The sequence below is a fragment of the Myotis daubentonii genome, chromosome 14, assembly GCF_963259705.1.
Source record: "Myotis daubentonii chromosome 14, mMyoDau2.1, whole genome shotgun sequence".
NCBI classification, from domain to species: domain Eukaryota; kingdom Metazoa; phylum Chordata; class Mammalia; order Chiroptera; family Vespertilionidae; genus Myotis; species Myotis daubentonii.
The window spans coordinates 44081428-44101855 of record NC_081853.1 but is presented as its reverse complement, the minus strand read 5'-3'; the positions used below and the strand labels follow the sequence as shown (position 1 = coordinate 44101855).

Genomic DNA, 20428 nt, shown 5'->3' with positions numbered 1-20428 from the left:
CATCTCTGGCCTAGGCGTCCAGCCCGGGCAGCGGGGACCCGCAGCGGCAGCAGCGCCGCGATCTTCCGCTCTGCCCCTGCCCAGGCCTAACGCCTCTGGCCGAAGCATTAGGCCTGGGCAGAGGACCCCCAGCTCCCCGCGGTAGCAGGCTCCGCCCCTGCCCAGGCCTAATGTCTCTGGCCTAGGCGTCCAGCCCGGGCAGCGGGGACCTGCAGCTGCCCCGCGATCGCGGGCTCCGCTTTAGGCCCAGGCAAGGGACCCCTAGCTCCTGGGACTGCCAGCTTCGACCATGCCCAGCTCCCATCCCTGGCTCCACCCCTACTTCCTGCTATCACTGGCCAGGGCGGAAAAGGCACCTGATTCTCCGATCATGGCTGGGGGGCAGGGGACGCCTTGCCCCCCAGCTCTTAGCTCCCCCCTGGGTTTCCGATCACTGTCAGTGGCAGGGGGCTTCTTCCTGCTTTCCCTTTCGCCTCCCTGCATTGTGCCTACATATGCAAATTAACCACCATCTTGTTGGCAGTTAACCGCCATCTTGTTGGCAGTTAACTGCCAATCTTAGTTGGCAGTTAATTTGCATATAGCCCTGATTAGCCAATGAAAAGGGTAGTGTCGTATGCCAATTACCATTTTTCTCTTTTATTAGTGTAGATTGTATTCCGGTCCCTGATCATGCTAAGGAAGTAGCTGGTGTTTCTCTAATATTCATTAAAAGCTCCATAGCTCATGGTCAACGTCCTTCTACAATGAAGTTTGTCATAGGCCTTATTATATCTCTATGTTTTGATTCAGGTGGAAGGAGGCAAAAGAGATTCATCCACTGAGCTACTGATCCCTGTCTGTGACTCTCTCTGAGAAATGCTGCTCCAGCAGGGCTGAAAGGTATGCTTCTTGGCCACCTGCACTGTTTGCATGACATGCCACATTACAGATTAAACAAGGAAAACCATATAATATTAACATTTGCTGCCCCAAAAGCATGTGAGAAAATCAATATTCATTCATGATTTTTACAACAAAAAATAAAATTTCAATCTCGCACAATTTAAAAAAAACTTCAGTGACTAAATAGTAATGTAAAAAAACTATAACACTGAAATAAAAATGTATTTGTATGTAAAACACAAAAGTCATAAAAGATTGATAAACACGTTGAGATTCTGTGCAAATCCTATATAATAAAAATATAATATGTAAAAGGTCGTTATGCCATGAAGCGTAATGACCGACTGCGTAACTACGGGATCATGGATCAGCAGGAGGGTGGGGCAGTGAGCTACAAGCAGGCAGCGGAGAGCTACAGGAGGGGGCAGGGCTATGAGAGGGGGGAGGGGTGGTGAGGGGAGCTACAGCAGGGTGGGGCAGCAGGTGGAAAGCTACTGGAAGGTGGCAGCAGGCTACTGGCGCACGGATTCGTGCACAGGGCTACTAGTAAACTATAAAAACTCCATAAAATAAGTTGAAAGGCAAGAAATAGACAAGGATGAAATATTTTCAATATACAGACACTTAGATCAATATTCAGAAATACCTAAAGTATGAGGTGAATGTACTCAGTAGAAGAGCTTCAGGAAAGCAGGGAAGCCTCAAGGTTGCTTTTGTTTACAGCCTTTAAATTTTGTAATAAGACTAAATCTATTTAATATCCTAGTAAAAATCTGATAATCGGAATCTAACAACATAAAAGCATGAAACAGACTTGTGATTTCAAATATATTAATACAAAGTATATGACTACATGATACATTCCTTGACCAAAGAAAGGGGGGAGGTAGAAAAGAAAACTTTGAGTGGGTATAGTAAAAAAGAAATACATACAGACATAGAGATAATCCATATTGTAGTATATTCTATCATCAATACTAGCCAAAATGTACAAAGTAATATTCAAATAAGGCTCATGAAAGAGATGATAATGACTAAGACTCTTATACATATCAAAGTCTAAGGAGAGATCCCACCCAACTCACTTTGTGTATATGGTGGCATGTGTTAAGTAGGTTTTTTCCAAAAGGAAGAAGTATACAATTTTAATTTTAGACTAATAACTATAAAATTACAGGATATCCATAAAAATGATTCATTGCTTACTGCTATACTATCCAAGTTTTAGAAGCCAGTTTTAAAAATCAGCACCGAGTCGCATTTTAATAAGGTAGGCAAAATGTTTTTTCCTTATTATAAAAACTCTGAACTGGTGATGTTTCTTTCCTGAACTTTTAGAAAAGTGACAATGACAATACATTGGTTTGGGCTCAAATGAGAGAGGTTTTTAATAAAGAGTTTAGAACTAAAGAGCGTCACACTCAGGATTCACTAATCACTTAACATCGCAATATTTCAAAAGCCTGACTAAAAGATCCATCCCAAAACCAACCCGCTCAGCATTAATACACACCTCTTTCTTCCAGAAATTTTATTTATTATGAAATGAAAAAAAAAAAATCCCAATAGGTTAAAACAAACCAAATGCCCACTGTATAAATACTTCACAACGGTCAACTGAATCCAGAGCTGAAACTGAATTGTGCAGGTTTTCAGTGAAATCATCAGCCATACAATATAAATAAAAGCCAACTATTTACATATGTGGTAAAACCTCTCCTCTAAGAAATGTACCCCAAGAAGCATTAACCTTTGTGCTGTGTCATCATGATGACCTACATACTTTATTTTTCATATAGTGTAACATTTTAATAGAATGTATTAGCTACTACATGGTAGTACTTTGGTATATTCCTACAAGATTCCTTATCTTAAAAGTGTGAGTTTTCCCAAAGAGGAGCTTTGGTTCTGCTTTAGAAGTCTCATATAAATTAAATACCTTATCAAATATTAACACAGAGGGAAATAACACAGGATGCAACACAGATAGTCAAGTTACCTCTATGTATATTTAGGAATTACTTTCTCCTTCAAGGTACTGACACTAGAAAGCTTAGTCTGTCCTGTATATTTCACTAGTAAAGGTTTGAGTGATTAGAACCTTGCCAAAACCTTAATTCAAAATTATTAATACTTCCAGTGACAAGCCTATGTGACCAAGTTACTACAAATTTATATTTATCAGGAAAAACAAGTATAGGCAATAATCATTTAAAAATGCCTCAACCACTACTTTTCAATTTAGAAGGATAAAACTACATAGAGTTTATCATACAATTAATCTTATCTCTGTCCCCTGAAATTCCCTTGATTTAATTCAATAGAAGGGGATTTAAAGACTTAAGAACACTTTATAGCAGCATTCAACTTTCCTATGAAATTCTCAGTATCTTATTAAACTGGTTTCTATTTTAGTAAGCTAGATACAGTACTTAACTCTGCTTCAGAGTTTGTAGAAATGGAGAAAAGAACCACCAGTTCAAAACCATTCTAGAAATTGCCTTTTGGAGAACAGCAAAAGTCAAAAATGGGAAAGCCACTGTTAAGGGATGAATTATATCCCCCCCCCCAAATTTTATATGTTGAAGTCCTAAACCCCAGTACCTCAGAATTTAACTGTATTTGGAGACAGGGTATCTAAAGAGGTAATTAAATTAAAATGAAGTCATCAGGGAGGGTTTTAATTCAGTATCACTTGTGTCCTTATCAGAGGAGAAAATTTGGATACAGAAACCTGCAGACGGAAGATGATGTGAAGACCCAGGTGCAAGACAACCATCAATAAGCCAAGGAGAGAGGCCTGGAACAGATCCTTAACTCAAGGATCTCAGAAAGAGCCAACCCTAAGGACACCTTGCATTGGCTGGACTCCAGAACTGTGAGAAAATAAATTTCTGCTGTTTAAACCACTTAGTCTGTATTATTCTGGTATGGTAGCTTTGGTGAACTAATACAAGCACTTTTCCGAAATTTGGTTCCTCTTCTACATAAACCTCAGGCACCACTCCTCAGTGGAAATGGTTAGAGGCTCTGGCTGCTGTTCCTTCAGCTTCTCAGACACTGCTTTCTTATTGCTGCAGCAAGGTTTAAAAGGATTTCCCCAAATTGTCTTTTATAGATAATCCCACAACTTATTTCCTGCGTTTTCCAACATGTGAGGTTAAAATGAAAAAGACAGGTGTTCTTATTAGAACCGGAAGCCATCTGCATGAGAGCCATCATCTGACTGGTAACTGCAACAGGAGATGGGGCTAGAGAAGTACTTGAGGTGGTACCACGGGCATCAGAATCCGGAGGCTGACATTCTCCTCACAGTTCACTGATCTGGTTGCTTCTTTATCCTGTTTCCACATAAACTTTTCACTTTCTTTGGTGTCAATACAGAGAGTTCAGGCTGGGCCCTGTCCTTGTATCTACCACATGATTCCAGTTTTTTGTTTTGATTTTATTTTATCCTGCCAGCAGCTTTTTCTTTCTTTTCACAAGTAGCACTCAGCCACTGTGAAAATCTTCTGGAGTCTCACGTAACTGCAAACAGCTCTGAAAGTCATTTCATCATTTACTGTCACTAAACCGAGAACTGGAGAGCCTAGCTCTGCAAATACAGCAACCCTCTCTACTTCAGTATGTCTTTGGCTTGTAAAACTAAACATCTTTTCTTCTAGAAATAGTCTTCCAAAAGCAGCCATTCCACACTCATCTTCTCTTTTTCCTCTTGCATCCTTAGTGATTATTTGAAACCTTTATAAATATCCAGCTATCTTCCTCATTCTCAAAAGATAAACTTTCCTCCTACATTACAAGAAAATATCCATCCCTTTTCACCTCAATACCTAAAAGCTTACCTAAAACTGTTCTCATTTATTTGCTGCAGTTTCAGACCATTATGTTTTCTTCGTTGTGAAATAGGAAGGAAGGAAGGAAGGAAGGAAGGAAGGAAGGAAGGAAGGAAGGAAGGGAGGGAGGGAGGGAGGGAGGGAGGGAGGGAGGGAGGTTGATTTCTTGATTGCCAAGCTGGCATGATTTAGTGATTGAGGTCACGGTTCCAGTCCTGGTCAGGGCACATGCCCGGAGTTGCCGGCTTGATCCCCAGTGTGGAGCATGCAGGAGGCAGCCAATCAGTGTTTTTCTCTCATCATTGATGTTTCTATTTCTCTCACCCTCTCCCTTCCTCTCTGAAATTAATAACAATGTATATTTTTTAAAATAAATACTTCTTGAGGGTTTGATATGAGCCCAGGCAAAGATAAGATCCCTCTCCTCAAGTAATATTAAGTAATATTATGAGACAACTACAAAATGCTGTGGAAGCACATTAAGCACACCTGAGACTTTCCAACAGGCCAGGGGTTTATCAGGCTACTTAGGAGAAGTGATGTCTAAGCCAACCTGAAAAATGATTAAGTAGGAGTCAATGTCCCTACTATGTGCCCCACCCAGCAGTCTCTACACCCTCTGCATACCATTTATCACATCATGAAAATCCACTTATGGGAAGGTTAATTTCTATCTTGTTAGCATCTAAAGAATACTTGCCAAAGAGGAGCATTGAATATTTATAATATTATGAAATAATTGAAATAATATGGACCTCAGAGTTAGACTGACCTAACCAGTGTTGATAATCAAAACATGTAGCAATTTGGATGGCTGTATCAATTGAATAACTGGAGTTCTGGATTTAAATTCTGGCTCCATTTCCTATGATACTTTTAAGTGAAGGCAAGCCAGTTAAATGATCTGAACATAATTTTATCATGTGTACATGATGAAGGTAATAATAATTTATAGGATGAAATATTAATTTTAATGATGAAACAGCATATGAAAAAAACCCATTTCAGTGCCTGGTACACTAAAGACCAATAATAAATGTTTTACTTCATTGCTAGACTGCTTTAAAGTGAGTTATAGTTGTAGTTACATTAAAAAATTAAAATACGCAGAAACCAATGTAAAATGAAAGCACTCTAATTATTTTGTCTTACCTTCATGATTTTTCTCCAGTGCACAACTTAATTTGTATTTTAAGCTTTGAAATGCATTTATCCTTAATCTTCTCTATGATATAAATTTAACATTGACTGCTCATTCATTTATCTAATTAACAGTGACTTTATGTCAACTGTAGACCATATTTAATGATTCAACAGAAATTTATTAAGAGCCTATTATCAGTGCAAAATCATATTTATCTTTATCATTCAGAGATTAGTTTATGCAGATATTGCTAGATAGCTTATAGCTTAATAAATGCTCCAAGATGCTTAATAAATATTTTTTTTGTTTTAATAATGTAGATAACTGATGGTTTTCTTCTAATATCAGCAATCAAATTAGAATGAAAAGAAACAATTCATTTCCATACTGAAAGGCTGATATCTTTTGCAGCAACTATATTCTTCTGCTTTACAATTTTTCAAGGGAAACATTTATAATTAGAAATTGGATTAACTGTGCTAAATGCCAACTTCAAAACTTAGTAATCAATCTATATATTTTAGGTCTATATCAGATGGTTGTGAGTATCCAGCTTACTCAGTATATTGAAAATAACTGATCCAACAAAGATAATTAAAATTAAGCTCTTCAGACTGTCAACCAAATGTAATAGTGCCATAAGCAGTCTAGAATTATATCCATAGGTTGAACAAGGAGAATATTAATTTCAGGCTTGTTTAGTTATTTCTTTCTTACATGTGGCCATTCTCAACTGACCTTTATGTAAACTACTAGAGGCCCGGTGCACAAAAATTTGTGCACTCGGGGGGGGGGGTCCCTTAGCCCAGCCTATGCCCTCTTTCAGTGTGGGTCCCCTCGGAGGATGTCCACCCCAGTGGGGACCCTCACCCCATGGAGGTTTGGCCAGCCTGGGAGAGGGGCTGATGGCTGTTTTCAGGCTGGCCACACCCCCTTTAGGGTAGGGGTCCCCACTGGGGTGCCTGGCCAGTCTGGGTGAGGGACTGAGGGCCGTTTTCAGGCTGGCCAAGCACCCTGGCGACATAAGCTCACAGCCTCTCCTTTTTATCTTTTTTTTTTTATTCTGGGATTTATTTACCTTCTATAATTGAAACTTTGTTGCTTTCAGTGGAGCTCAGAGCCAGCTCCTGCTTGCTCCAGCTCCGTGGCCATGGCTGGCTGAAAGCAGGTATCTGGGGTTTATTTACCTTCTATAATTGAAACTTTGTTGTTTTCAGTGGAGCTCAGAGCCAGGCCGTGGCAGGCGGGGAACCTTGGTTTCCTCCATCACTGGAGCAAGCAAGCCTCCTGCTCACTCCAGCTCCATGGCTGCCGGCTGCCATTTTGGTTGGGTTAATTTGCATATAGTCGCTCTGATTGGCTGGTGGGCGTGGCTTAAGGAGTAGCAAAAGTACAGTCAATTTGCATGTTTGTCTTTTATTAGTATAGGATATTAGCTTGGAAGTCACATAGCTCATTTGCTTAAAGACAGAATGTTGTGGAAGAATAGTCTTTAAGTTTACCACTTCCTTTATCAGTGGTTCTCAACCTGTGGGTCGCGACCCCTTTGGCGGTCGAATGACCCTTTCACAGGGGTCGCCTAAGACCATCCTGTATATCAGATATTTACATTACGATTCATAACAGTAGCAGCATTACAGTTATGAAGTAGCAACGAAAATAATTTTATGGTTGGGTCACAACATGAGGAACTGTATTTATAGGGCCAGAAGGTTGAGAACCCCTGCAATAGGCTATCAGCAGATTTCTCAGCAAAAACTCTATTGTCCAAGAGAGAGTGAATTGACATATTCAAAACACTAAAAGATAAAAATTTCCAGCCAGGAATATTCTATCCAGCAAAGTTATCGTTCATCTATGAAGGAGATATAAAGGCTTTCTCAAACAAAAGTGGAAAGAAGTTCACTACCAGTAGACCTGCCTTATAAGAAATGTTGAAAGGAGCTCTTCTACCTACAATGAAAAGGCAAAAGTCCTACCTCCATGGTGGACACCTGTCCAGCCTGCTCTGTGCCAAAGCTCCTGAGCTCCCTTTGATAACATGCTCAGACCCAGTTCCTCTCAGGATATCTGCTGAAATCCGTTCGCTGATTATTTTCCAACCCTCTCCTTTTCTGTTATGTGCATATTTTCTTTTCTTTACTTTTTAATTGTAGTTTTAATAGGAAAAGATAGAAATATATCTGTCTGTAATCTTGAACAGAACCTGACAATTTGCTTTAACAGCATTATAAACATTTCCTCATGTGATTAAATGTCTACACTAAAACTATAATTTTAGTTTTGAAGCTAAACTTATATTCTTTACTTACTCCTATTTTGTTAACATTCTTCAATATTTTACTAACTAACCATACCGCTTGGTTTTTAATTTTTTCCCCCTTTCGCTGCCCTGATTGGCTACGGATGAACTTCAGGAATTAACTATTAAATTTGAACGGCACATTATCGAAGCAAATGAACAGGATTCTTGTCCACTATGTTAAAAACACTGGTCTCTTCCATGCCCCGGCCAAACACACGGAAGCGAATGGACTTTCTAGATGAATACAGGAATACAGATGTTTAAATATTTTGCACACACCATGTAACTAAGTAGTGGTCGTTATTCCTAAAAGCTGTGCATTTTTCAGAAGCCTAGAGGTGAGTCCGTGCTTGGATGAGCTGACAGTTGGGCTGATGAATTAAAAGGCGATGCAAAAATACCGCCAACAGCACACACACCTGTAACAACATTTAAGCCCCCAGTGGCCAAAACACTAGGTGAGGGCACTGCTGCCAGTTGGCAGCTAATGAGGGAAACCTGCCTGTAATTACCATTTTCTTGTTTATGGCTTTAAACCAGTGGTTCTCAACCTTCCTAATGTCACGACCCTTTAACACAGTTCCTCATGTTGTGGTGACCCCCAACCATAATATTATTTTCGTTGCTACTTCATAACTGTAATGTTGCTACTGTTATGAACCGTAATGTAAATATCTGATATGCAGGATGTATTTTCATTGTTCGCGACCCACAGGTTGAGAACCGCTGCTTTAAACCGAAACATCCCTGGAGCTTGAGGGGCTCCACTGGCTGCGACCCCCCAATATAACAACTTCAATGACCCCTCACTCCATAGCTCAAGCATGTCATCCAGGAAAAAACAAAGGTGGTAGCAATTCCAGGGCAGCTGGTACAATCCCAAATCCCAAAGCTTTGTCCTAAATTCAACCAATTTCATCTTTTGAAAGACAGCAGTGTGCGGAGTAACTATGGGACGCTCAGCGCCGGGTCTGCTTCAAATGATCGCCCAAGGGTTCGAGTCAGCGCCCAGGAAGCAGAGGGGTGAACGGCTCCCCGCGGGCCCCCCGACTCCCGGTCCGCCACCCGCACCCTCCACGCGCGCGTGGTTCCAGGTTTCCCAGCCTCCGCGAGGCGACAGCGCGGTCACGTCGTGAGGGCGCTGCCAAGCGGAGCGAACACGCAGCGCACACGCCCGGGGACCCCCAACTGGACGCTAAGTGAAACGGACGAGCTAGAGGACCACCGTGGAGGCCCCCGAGCACCCTTCGCAGCCGAGAACAACGCTCTTACCCAGCTCTTCAGCCCCGCCTCCCCTCCTCGCGTCGCCGCGGCCCGCCCCGGCCCGCCGCGGAGACTCACGGGATACGTAGTACGCCACGCCCACCTCCTCCTCTTCCCACCCCTCCAAGCTCCGGCTCCCTGGGGCTTGACTTCCGGTTTGCTGGCGTGGCCCCAGCGCCGAGCGCGCGGACCGCGGCAGCCCCCTTCCGGCCGGGTGCTGCTCGCCGCCAGCCCCTCTCGGCCGCGTTTCCCTGCCGCGGGGCGGCCCGAGTGGGCGCTGAGGGGACCAGCGCCCGCGGTCCTGGGCCTCGCGCGCGTGTTGCTGGGTAACGGGCCTGCTCCCGGCGGCGCCTCGGCCCCTCCTGCCCCGGCTGGCCACTCCTTCCCGATCCTCCGGGCCCCAGCCCACTGGTCGGTCCTGGCGCAGCTGTGGCCAAAGCAATGGGAACCCCTCCGCGGTGTACCCGGAGCGGCGGCCTTCGCCGGGGAAGCGGCGGTGTCTTCGAGGAAACCGGAAGCCCGTGGTGACCCCTGGCGACCCGTTTCCGAACGCTGGGGAATCGAAACTCCGCGGCGCTGCGTAGCCTGACTTAGGGGTGAGTGACGGGCTGTGGCCGGGGGAGGGTCGCGGGCAGTGCCGGGACCAACGGCTGCCGCGGTGGCCGTCCCGGAGGCAGGTCCTTTCTGTGGCCGGGAGCAGCCCACGCCTGGGCATCCCTGCCCCCTGCCAGCCTCGCACCCGCGCTGTTCCAGGCCCATCCTGGTCCTTCGCTTTACTTCTCCTTATTTTCGTTCCGGAGTCTGACTTACGGGAACGTCTTCGGTTTTATTTCATTCATGGAGACTGCTTTTATGTCTAAAACGTAAGAGGGACGCGTGGCTAGGGCGGTACTGCCTGGGGCGCCCGAGCAGTGGACTTCACCCCTGCACATTGTCGAGGACGGCAGGTCGTCTTCGTTTCGCCAGTGTCTCCCCTGTGCGTTGTACGGTCTGCGACCTTTTGCTGAGTGACTGCAACATGCAAGGTAGGCAGAGACCGCGGCCCTGCAGTCAGGGAACTCAAACAAGAGACTCGCGAAAACTGCAGAACGGAGGAAAACAGAGATCGCTCCAGGATGTGTTGTTAGAAAAATGCTAAGATGATAAAAGACAGTGACGTACGAGGATTGGAATTGACCCGTGCCTCTTAAACGTGGAAGACGCTATTTTGTTTTTGTAATTTTAAATTGGATTGAGCAAGATCTCGCGGCATAATTTAAATTCCAGTTCTCTAAACATGCCATATCGAGTTTCCCAACCTGTTGTGATCACTCACTACAAGCATGTGTAAACTAGGAGCTGTGCATCCCTCACAGGGTTATTATAAAGTTTTAATGCGCTGTTGTTTCTAAAATCGGGAGTTGTGTACAAATGTAAAGTTTTAATTTAAAGAGACAGTATAGTGTCATGGGAAATCCACTGGATTAAGTCAGAACATTCACTCAGGATCTGCGTGCTGATTTTTCTGTTTGTGCACTTGACGTGACGCTGGGTAAGAGATTAAATCTCTCCATTTTCTCTGCCTCTCCAGTGGTATTAAGGATTACTCTCCAAGGTACCAAAGCAAAGTTTCTATGAGTTTTGCTGGCTCTGGAGTCAACTGGTTGATTTTCATTTCTGGCTCCCACACTTTCTACTTTTGTCTTTCTCAGTTGCTCCACCGGTGATAAGAGATATTTCTTGCCCTCTTCAGAGGTCTTAATGTAGATTTAATGAATCATTAAAAATAAACAAGAGAGTTTCCCTCAAAGGCAAAGCGTATTGCTTGACATACTATAAACACTTGGTAAATATTAATTACCAACACAGAAGCTGTCATGATTAATAAAATGTGACATTTTCCATAATTCATGAACAGAGCCAATGTGGTATTGATATTCTGGATTATAGTTGTCATACCACTATTAGAGAATACTCATTGCTAACACTAGTAACATTTAGTGTACTACATAGGTGCTCAATTACATTGAGATCTATTATTTTATGAAAGGAATGAAAAGAAGTAGACTGCTCTTTATACCTATGTTAACCCTGAAAAATTCTTATGATTCCTGGGCATGCAAATTCATTTCGGGACTGACACAGTGAGATAAATCAGTGAGGGTTATAAAAATGAGAAGGAAGTTTTTCATACTGTATATCTGGTGCTAAGTACATTTGGGGGCACTCACTGAGTTATAGGGTGTTTGAGTGCTGAGATACATAGATAGAATGACAGTATCTTGAAAAAAAGGCACTTATAACCCCTTTATAAAATAGTTAGGCCATTCCTGCCTCTAATTATTCATTAAAATAGAGAAAGGAGTGTTGGTCTTCTATAAGACTTAATTCTTGCTCCATAGTATCTTGACTACTCTATGAAGGGCTATTCTGGCTTTTCAGAGGTAGAAACATGATGGAAATGCTAAGTGAAGTAAGCCAGTCAGAGAAAGACAAATACCATTGATTTCACTAATATGTGGAATCTAATGAACAAGATAAACAGAACAGAATGACAAAGCTTAGAGGGTGGGAGGGAAACTGGATAAAGGAAGGTGAAGGGATTAGCTAAAGAATATATATACATAGCCGATGGGCACAGACAATAGTGTGAGGGTGGGGGTGCTGGGTGGAGGTGGGCAAAGGGAGGAGGACATCTGCAATATTGTTAACAATAAAAAAACTTAGGAAGACAAAAAGGTAATATAGAATAGAAAAAAGAAAGTAACAAATGGGCCTTTATTTAAACCCTACCCGTCACATACTGTCAGTGATTTTAGGCAAATTTACCTCACCTCTGAGCCTCTGTTTTCTTATCTGGTAGTCATCATTCTAGCCAAGTTTGGTGTGGACTAGTACTACATACCTTTTACTCAGTTCCTGGCAAAAATGTGAATTCCCTTATATCTCTAGGTTGCCATCCCATGTTCAGATTAAAATTTTGCCTTCACAATTTAGGAAGGTGGCATCTTAGTGATGTAGTTCAACCCTATCATTTTATTGGTGGGAAAATTTAGATCTGGGGAAGTAAAGTAATACTCAAGGCATCAGATTGTATACTAGAACCTAGATTTCTGAATCTTGGGCCAGAGTTCTACCTACCACTGAGCTCTGCCTTGTCCAGATTATTGTTGGTAATATCAGATTCCACGCTATGTTTCCTCTCAGAATGTTGTATTAAGAGCATAAATTTGGCCCTAGCTGGCTTGGCTCAGTGGATAGAGTGTCAGCCTGGGGACTGAAGGGCCCCAGGTACAATTCTGGTCAAGGGCACATGCCCAGGTTGCGGGTTTGATCCCCAGTAGGGGGCATGCAGGAGGCAGCTGATCAATGATTCTCTCTCATTGATGTTTCTATCTCTCCCTCTCCTTCCTCTCTGAAATCAATAAAAAAAAAATTTAAAAAAAGAAAAGCATAAATTTGGCCCTGGCTGGGTAGCATGGTTGGAGTGTTGTCTCCATATGCCAGGGTTGGGGATTTGATCCCTAGTCAGAGCAGCAGTCAGCCAATGAGTGCATGGATCGCTGGAGCCACAAGTCAATGTTCCTTCTCTCTCTCTCTCTCTCTCTCTCTCTCTCTCTCTCTCTCTCTCAAAAAAAAAAAACACACAAAAAAAAAACAATCAAAATTTTTAAAAGGATATAAATTTGGAAGCTTATTTGGGTTCACATCCCAGCTTTGCCACTGATTAGTTATGTATCTGTTATTAAAGTATTTGTTTCTAAGACTTTGTATATAAATTAGAATAATAGTACTAAATAGGAAAAAATGCATGTGGAAGCCTGTCATACAGTAAGTGAGCAATTAATGGTAGATATTATGATGATGAAATATGAGAAGATAATCATATTTATCCCTAGAAAAAAGACCAGTCTGGTGTCAGAAGGTATTTCTTTGTTTTCTAGTGTGTTGCACCCAGCATTTGTAGCATATCTCAACTGAGGGTCCTCTCAGTGTTAACTGTAGTGAAGACTGAAATTTAAGATTTTTTAAAATAATTCTGATTAACAATGTTTGATTCTATTTTTTTCTTTATGTCTCTCCCCTAGCCTTAAGAACTACTGTTCTGTTTCCTATCCACCTGATCTGGCAAATTGTGTCCTTCTTTCTCCATTATTATTGCAATATGTGATTTTATAAGAAATATATTTGGTCATTCGGGTAACCAAAATAATATTTCTCATATATCACAGCTCTCAAAACCCTTGGAATTTACTGAGGGATAAAAACTATGAGAGCATCTTTTGTCATAATACAGGAGTGAACAAAAGTAGCTCTACAGTTGTAATACAAATAAATACTACAGTACTTAAAAATAATACAAGAATAAACTGTTTCACATACTCATGAATGTAAATCTACGTTTGCCCTCCCCTCTACTTGGTCTCATCCTCAATTCTGAAATCACATCACAGCCATAAAAGTGAAATGGGTGTCTTGTTATTTAGGGGTATAACAAGCCCTTTCCAACAGGACTGGGTTTATGTTAACGAGATGACTTTTGGACAGCACCTGAGGATGGTGGCTGGCTGCCAGGAGAACCACCCATCTGATTAGAGGGTTGGAACTTTTAGACCTCAGGGTAGTGGAGAGGGGCTGGATTATGCCTATTATGTAATGAAACCTCCATAAAAATGCAGGCATAGTGAAACCGATTCTGCACCTGTGTTTACATCTCAGCTCTCCATTTACTGTGTTACTATGGAAAATTACTTAAATTTCTTCTACATCAGTTTCTTCACACAATACTTTTAGAACAGTGACTGACACTAGTAAGCAATCAAATGTTATCTCAAGCAAGGACTGGTAAATAAAAACATTTTTCAAGCATCAATTAATTACTAATCTAAGATACATAAAACACCATTGAGAGTCCTCATTTAGAATGCTGTATTTGGTGTCTTAATTTAAAGGATTTTTTAGGTTCTTTTATGGCCTAGTCCCTCTTACCTTGTCTTTCCCATGAGATCTTAAAAGGTTTCAGCTACTATTTCTCCTTTCATCATGTTTTTTCAGGAACATAACTCAGGTGGGGAAGTAACGCTGAATCTAACAACAAACGTAGATGTAAAGAGCGAATATATTTTAAGTAAGTAATTGGCTTCTTTTAGGTTTTAGACTCAGAGTTTGATTTGAATCCTACCTCTACCATTCTTCATTCAATAATCGAGTATCTTCCACACAGTGATGAGTCGGGGACACAATGATAAGCAAAAAACACGCCATAACCTCTGCTGTCACAAAGCTAATGTTCTACTAGATTTAATTTTGAACAAATTTTGAACAAATTCTAACCAAATGTAGATGATGCCTGCTTCATAGAATTATATGGATGAATTTAAATAAGATAATATTAAAATAATGTACATGTTACTGGGACATAGTGGACACTCAAATGTTAATTTCTTTGTCTTCTACTTTGAATGTATAACAAATATAATCAGTTACTGGTATGGAAAGAATATAGTGGAGTATGCATTAAAATATATAATAATAAGGTAATGAATTATACTAAAAGTGTTTGAAAATTTATAATTGGAGAGGCTATAAACTTGCTGTTTATATCTAAGAATGGAAATGTTGATGAGGAAGAAATATATGGGTATAAAGAGTTTAAAATTGTTTATTTTTTGACTGAAAATGGTGTTTCACAACTTTTTATAAAACTTACTAATAGCTGAGATTATGGTTTTATATGATTTATAGATATCAACTATTTTAATATTCTTAAAAACTCTATGAAGTAGTTGCTATTATTTCTTATACTTTATACTAAGGAAACTGAGGCAGCGAGGTTAAGCAACTTGCCCAAAGTCACATAGACACTAAGTAGTAGAGCTTGGATTCAAACCCTTCACAGTCTGGTTTCAGAGTCTATGCTCTTAACTGTATACTATACTGCCTCTAAAACAAACAGGAATTTTGAACCATTGCCTCAATATTCACATTATTCTAAATATTCCTTCTTTTTCTGTTCATTTATTCAGTGAGACATTTATATTATATATATTTACTGTTTTAAATAGCTGTCATGGATACACTGGTAGAAGATGATATCTGCATTCTAAATCATGAAAAAGCCCATAGGAGAGATACAGTGACTCCAGTCTCAATATATTCAGATGAGTCTGTTGCTTCACATTTTGCCCTTGTCACTGCATATGAAGACATCAAAAAACGACTCAAGGATTCAGAAAAAGAGAACTCTTTCCTAAAGAAAAGAATAAGATTTTTGGAAGAAAAGGTAATTATTTATTTACCTTCATTATGTTTTGTGACCCAAAGAACAATTGAAAATATTTAAAGTATTAAATATTTTTCTGTCCTGTCTTACATGGTTGTACTAAATTTCCAAGGATAACTCACTGCTAACTTCAAAACCCTAGGTATTGTACTGATAGATGGCAATGTTTCACATACGCTGTGCTGGGGGAATATTTATAGAATAGGATTTAGCAATTTGGAGGGATATATGTCAGATATTTTTCTTAACCTCTTTTTCAGATTGCCTTACCTTCATAATTGTAATCTTAAAATCTGTGCAAAAGTTATAGCCAATAAAGGAAATCAAGTGTCAAAAGAGAAAGCGCCTGGAACAGTGTTATTATATGCTTAATAATATCTTCACCAGGACTTACATCTTCTTTACCTCAGCATTCTTTTGCTTTTGAATACACATAACAAGAATAGTGCTTTTTAACTGATAAAATTTGGTCTATATACCTTTTCCTGAAGAAATCTGACATTCTTTTCTTTTTTTTTAATATATTTTTTTGATTTTTTTACAGAGAGGAAGGGATAGGGATAGAGAGTTAGACACATCGATGAGAGAGAAACATCGATCAGCTGCCTCCTGCACACCCCCTACTGGGGATGTGCCTGCAACCAAGGTACATGCCCTTGACCAGAATCGAACCTGGGACCCTTTAGTCTGCAGGCCGACGCTCTATCTATCCACTGAGCCAAACCGGTTAGAGCCTGACATTCTTAAATGTTGTAAAATATACAGCAAGGTAGATGATTCAATTATGAATCATCAGTTCTACTTGGCTTTGTGTATTAGGAAATTTTCCTCACTTATCCATTTGTTTTTGAGTTTTAAAGTTTTAGTTTAATTTGTTTCTTCAGATCAGCATATTCATATTTCACAAGCAACAGCTTCAATAAAGGGGGAAGGAAATGGGTTCCTTAGCAAACAAGGAAATAAATTATCTGCTTGTGAAAACTCAAGGATGGAACTTGATAAAGTTTAATTCTTTTGGAGGAATAAGAGGAGTCAGTTGTAAAAATTATTCATAATTTCTTTGTATTCATATGAATTTACTTTAATAGTGATTAAATGAATTTGTGACATTCTGGGATAAAGTGAGAAAAAGTAACATTCTGGAGCTCATAGCTGTGTGTGTTTTAAAGTTCAGAAGAATATTGTGATTCGGTCTAGTTAACATTGGAAATATTTCTGTACTTTGTGATCAATAATCTATTAATTCCCATTCTGGAATAATATAGGATTTAATGAACTAATCCATCCTTTCCTTGACACCTTTTGTGATAATGGAAAGTAAATACTATGACTTGGAAAACAACTAAGGACTATAAAAAAATGATGTACTGTGTTTTAGTATGATAAATGAATGTTATAAAGAAGATACTGTAAAGTATAAAATTCTATATAATAAAAGGCTAATAAGCAAATCAACCAAATGGCAGAATGACCAGTTGCTATGATGCGCACTGACCACCAGGGGGCATATGCTGAACGCCGTCACTGCCCCCTGGTGGTCAGTGCACTCCCAAAGGGGGAGCACCGCTCAGCCAGAAGCCGGGCTCACGGCTGGCGAGTGTAGTGGTGGTGGCAGGAACTTCTCCCACCTCCGAGGAAGCACTAAGGATGTCCGACTGCCGGACATCCCCCAAGGACTCCCAGATTGTGAGAGGGTGCAGGCCAGGCTAAGGGATTTGCCCCCCCACCCCCAGAGTGCACAAATTTCATGCACTGGGCCTCTAGTATTTTAATAAGTACAGTCAAACCTCAGTTCTCAAACATCTCCCATTTTGAACAATTCACTTCTCAACCCGACAACTCTTTCATGCTGATACCTGTATGATCAGTCATTCATCTCTCAGGCGACAAAAGAGAGAATGCGCGATTATGAGTCAGTTTACCACTAAACTTTACATTGTAACATCTCAGGAAATTGTGCTGTGAATATTTTCATGTTTTTTTTGCTTTTATTGCTGCTTATTATGATCAAATTTTCATTTTTAGTGTACATTTCCTTTCCTTTTTGTTACATTTTCATTTATATTTAATGTCCTTTTCATTTTTAAAGCATTTATAGTATTTATAAAGTAAACAGTATATTAGACATGTACTGTGTACAATAAAGATTAAACAAAACAGGGAATTATTTGGGGGTCTGGAAGAGATTAATTCAGTTTACATTATTTCTAATGGGGGGGAATGATTCCTTTTTCAATCAGCTTTCTGGAACAAATTGAGTTTGAGAACTGAGGTTCCACTGTAAAAGCATAAAATAGAATACTTTAACCCTTTTCGGTCCAACCTCGAGGCTGACTCGACAGACCAGGCCAGGGGTCCTCAAACTTTTTAAACAGGGGGCCAGTTCACTGTCCCTCAGATCACTGGAGGGCTGGACTATAGTTAAAAAAAAAAAACTATGAACAAATTCCTATGTACACTGCACATATTTTATTTTGAAGTAAAAAAACAAAACGGGAACAAATACAATATTTGTATTTGCATGTGGCCCGCGGGCCGTAGTTTGAGGACCCCTGGACCAGGCGCTAGGAGCAGGTCCAACGTCGAGCAATAAGAACATTAAAAAGTTCAACATTCAATCCCGTCAATTAATTTGGACCAGACTGTTTGAATTTAAAAAATAACATTGTACCGCAAAGGGTTAAAAAATATTCTGTCCTTTTTTGCTTTCTTAATCAGTAAAGGTTAATTGTATGGAAGTAAAATGTTTAGATAATTACAGTCCAGGCTTTATTCCTGTATTACAGTGATTAAAGTAAGATGTGATGCCATGAGAAGACTAATTGCTTTATGTAGAATACCCTTTTAAGCTTTTTCTTATTTTATATCATTAGCTTACAGGTGCTTTATTAGATGAAGAAACAAGTTCTGTGGGACGAGAACAAGTAAATAAGGCCTATCATGCATATCGAGAGGTTTGCATTGATAGAGATAATTTAAAGAGCAAATTGGATAAAATGGTAAGTTGGTTTGAAAAGAATGATATTATATATTGCAAATGAATTTTCTCATTCAAGATGTTAAAGTTAGAAATATGAAATATTTATTGAATAAAAATTTAAAAATAAATATGCTCAAGGCAAAAATAAAAAGTATTACTAGCCTTAGCTGGTTTGGTTCAGTGGATAGAGCGTTGACTTGCGGACTGAAGGGTCCTGGGTTCAATTCTGGTCAAGGGCACATTTCCAAGTTGTGGGCTCGATCCCCAGTGGGGAGCATGCAGGAGGCAGCCAATCAATGGTTCTCTCTCATCATTGATGTTTCTGTCTCTCCCTCTCCCTTCCTCTCTGAAATCAATAAAATATATATTTTTAAGAAAGTATTAATAGTAATGTTTGCAACTTAATTCTATGCAAAATAAATCTATATATTATAAAAAGCCAGTGACCGGAATGCTGGAACCACTGCAATGACTGGTTGCTATGACACCCACTGTGGCCAGCGAACCAGCCGATCAGGGGGTGGGGCCAGCCAGCCAACCTCCCGCCCCCTGGCCAGCCCTGTCCCTGATCGCCCCCCCTACCCCCATAGGGGGTGAGGCCAGCTGGCCAACCTCCTGCAGCCCCTTCCCCCACCCGGCCCCACCCCAGATCGGCCCCCCACCCCAATCGGCCTGCAGCCCCTCTCCCCAGACAGCTCCGCCCCTGATTGCCCCCCCACCAATCAGGGGTGGGGCTGGCCAGCAACCTCCCACGGCCGCTGACCCCTGATCAGCCCCCCCACCTCTTTCAGGAGTGGGCCGCCCGGCTCACCACCCACAGCCCCTCCCCGCCCCCAATCGCCCACGGCCCCTCTCCACAGCCAGGAAACCTCCCGCTGTCTCCTCCTCCTGACAAGCCTGGCCCCTATCCGCCCCAATTGGAGCCGGGCTGGCCAGCTCCCACCCGTGCACAAATTCGTGCACAAATTCGTGCACTGGTAGTAGTCTATATAATGATGTTAGGACTTAAATACATCTAACACCACTCACTTATTGTGAAAAATCAGGACATGGTAGAATTTGTATTTTTTTTTTTTTTTTTAAGGCCAGTGAATACTATGTCCCAAGTTAGAAAAAGACAAAAAGATTAGTGAAAAACTGAGTTCATTTTCCCACTTTGCTTTTAAAAGGCTAGAATCAGTTTTTCAGCATCTACCTGAAAATTAATATATAATATCACCTGCAGATTTTGTTGAATGTAATTTGGCATTTTCCCTACTTAACTAGAATAAAGACAACTCTGAATCTTTGAAAGTATTGAATGAACAGCTGCAGTCTAAAGAAGTAGAACTCCTCCAGCTAAGAACAGAGGTGGAAACTCAGCAGGGTATGCCACTTGTTATAAATATTCTAACGGGATTAATACATATTTTCTGCTCGTGTGTTATATCCATGATCACTTTACTTTATCTGTATGCTACGGCTTTAACTTATTTAATTTTTAGGATTATATTAATTTATTCTGCTTTCAACTCCTTTTAACTTTTCCTTAGATATAAATTGCACTATTCCTGGGGGAGAGGTGGAGGAAGTTTTTATTCAGGGCTAGTTTGTGATAAAGTAGATGAAGAAAGGAGTAGAACCCCATCCTTGTCAAAACTTCTTGCCCACTGGTATGTCCTGGCTTTTCTTCCCACTAATCTTTTGTCCACTGTTAGACATACTGTCATAGACTGGTTACAATTACTTTTTTAAAAAATTTTTCTGAAGGTTA

The 20428-nt window shown here is 40.6% G+C and overlaps 2 protein-coding genes and 1 pseudogene across 6 annotated transcripts in view; 1 reads left to right on the top strand and 2 right to left on the bottom strand.

The window, feature by feature from the left end:
* ZCWPW2 (zinc finger CW-type and PWWP domain containing 2) overlaps positions 1-9575 on the bottom strand; it is a 78490-nt gene extending 68915 nt beyond the window's left edge. The window contains exon 1 of one of the 2 annotated variants that reach the window (XM_059664123.1): positions 9443-9575. The gene's annotated coding sequence lies outside the window, so the exon portion shown is untranslated. The remainder of the gene's footprint in view (positions 1-9442) is intronic. The other variant, XM_059664124.1, reaches the window with a different exon arrangement.
* On the bottom strand, positions 1334-10148 carry LOC132215450 (uncharacterized; annotated as a pseudogene).
* Positions 9889-20428, top strand: part of AZI2 (5-azacytidine induced 2) — a 23197-nt gene continuing 12657 nt past the window's right edge. For 2 of the 4 annotated variants that reach the window (XR_009448565.1, XM_059664120.1), the window contains exons 1-4: positions 10330-10458; positions 15478-15695; positions 18569-18694; positions 19942-20041. Coding sequence is in view for 3 of the 4 variants with exons in the window: in XM_059664120.1 (XP_059520103.1) it covers positions 10452-10458; positions 15478-15695; positions 18569-18694; positions 19942-20041 (451 nt within the window). In the remaining variant the exon portion in view is untranslated. Of the gene's footprint in view, positions 10030-10329; positions 10459-15477; positions 15696-18568; positions 18695-19941; positions 20042-20428 lie in introns of those variants that run through there. The other 2 variants (XM_059664121.1, XM_059664122.1) reach the window with 2 other exon arrangements.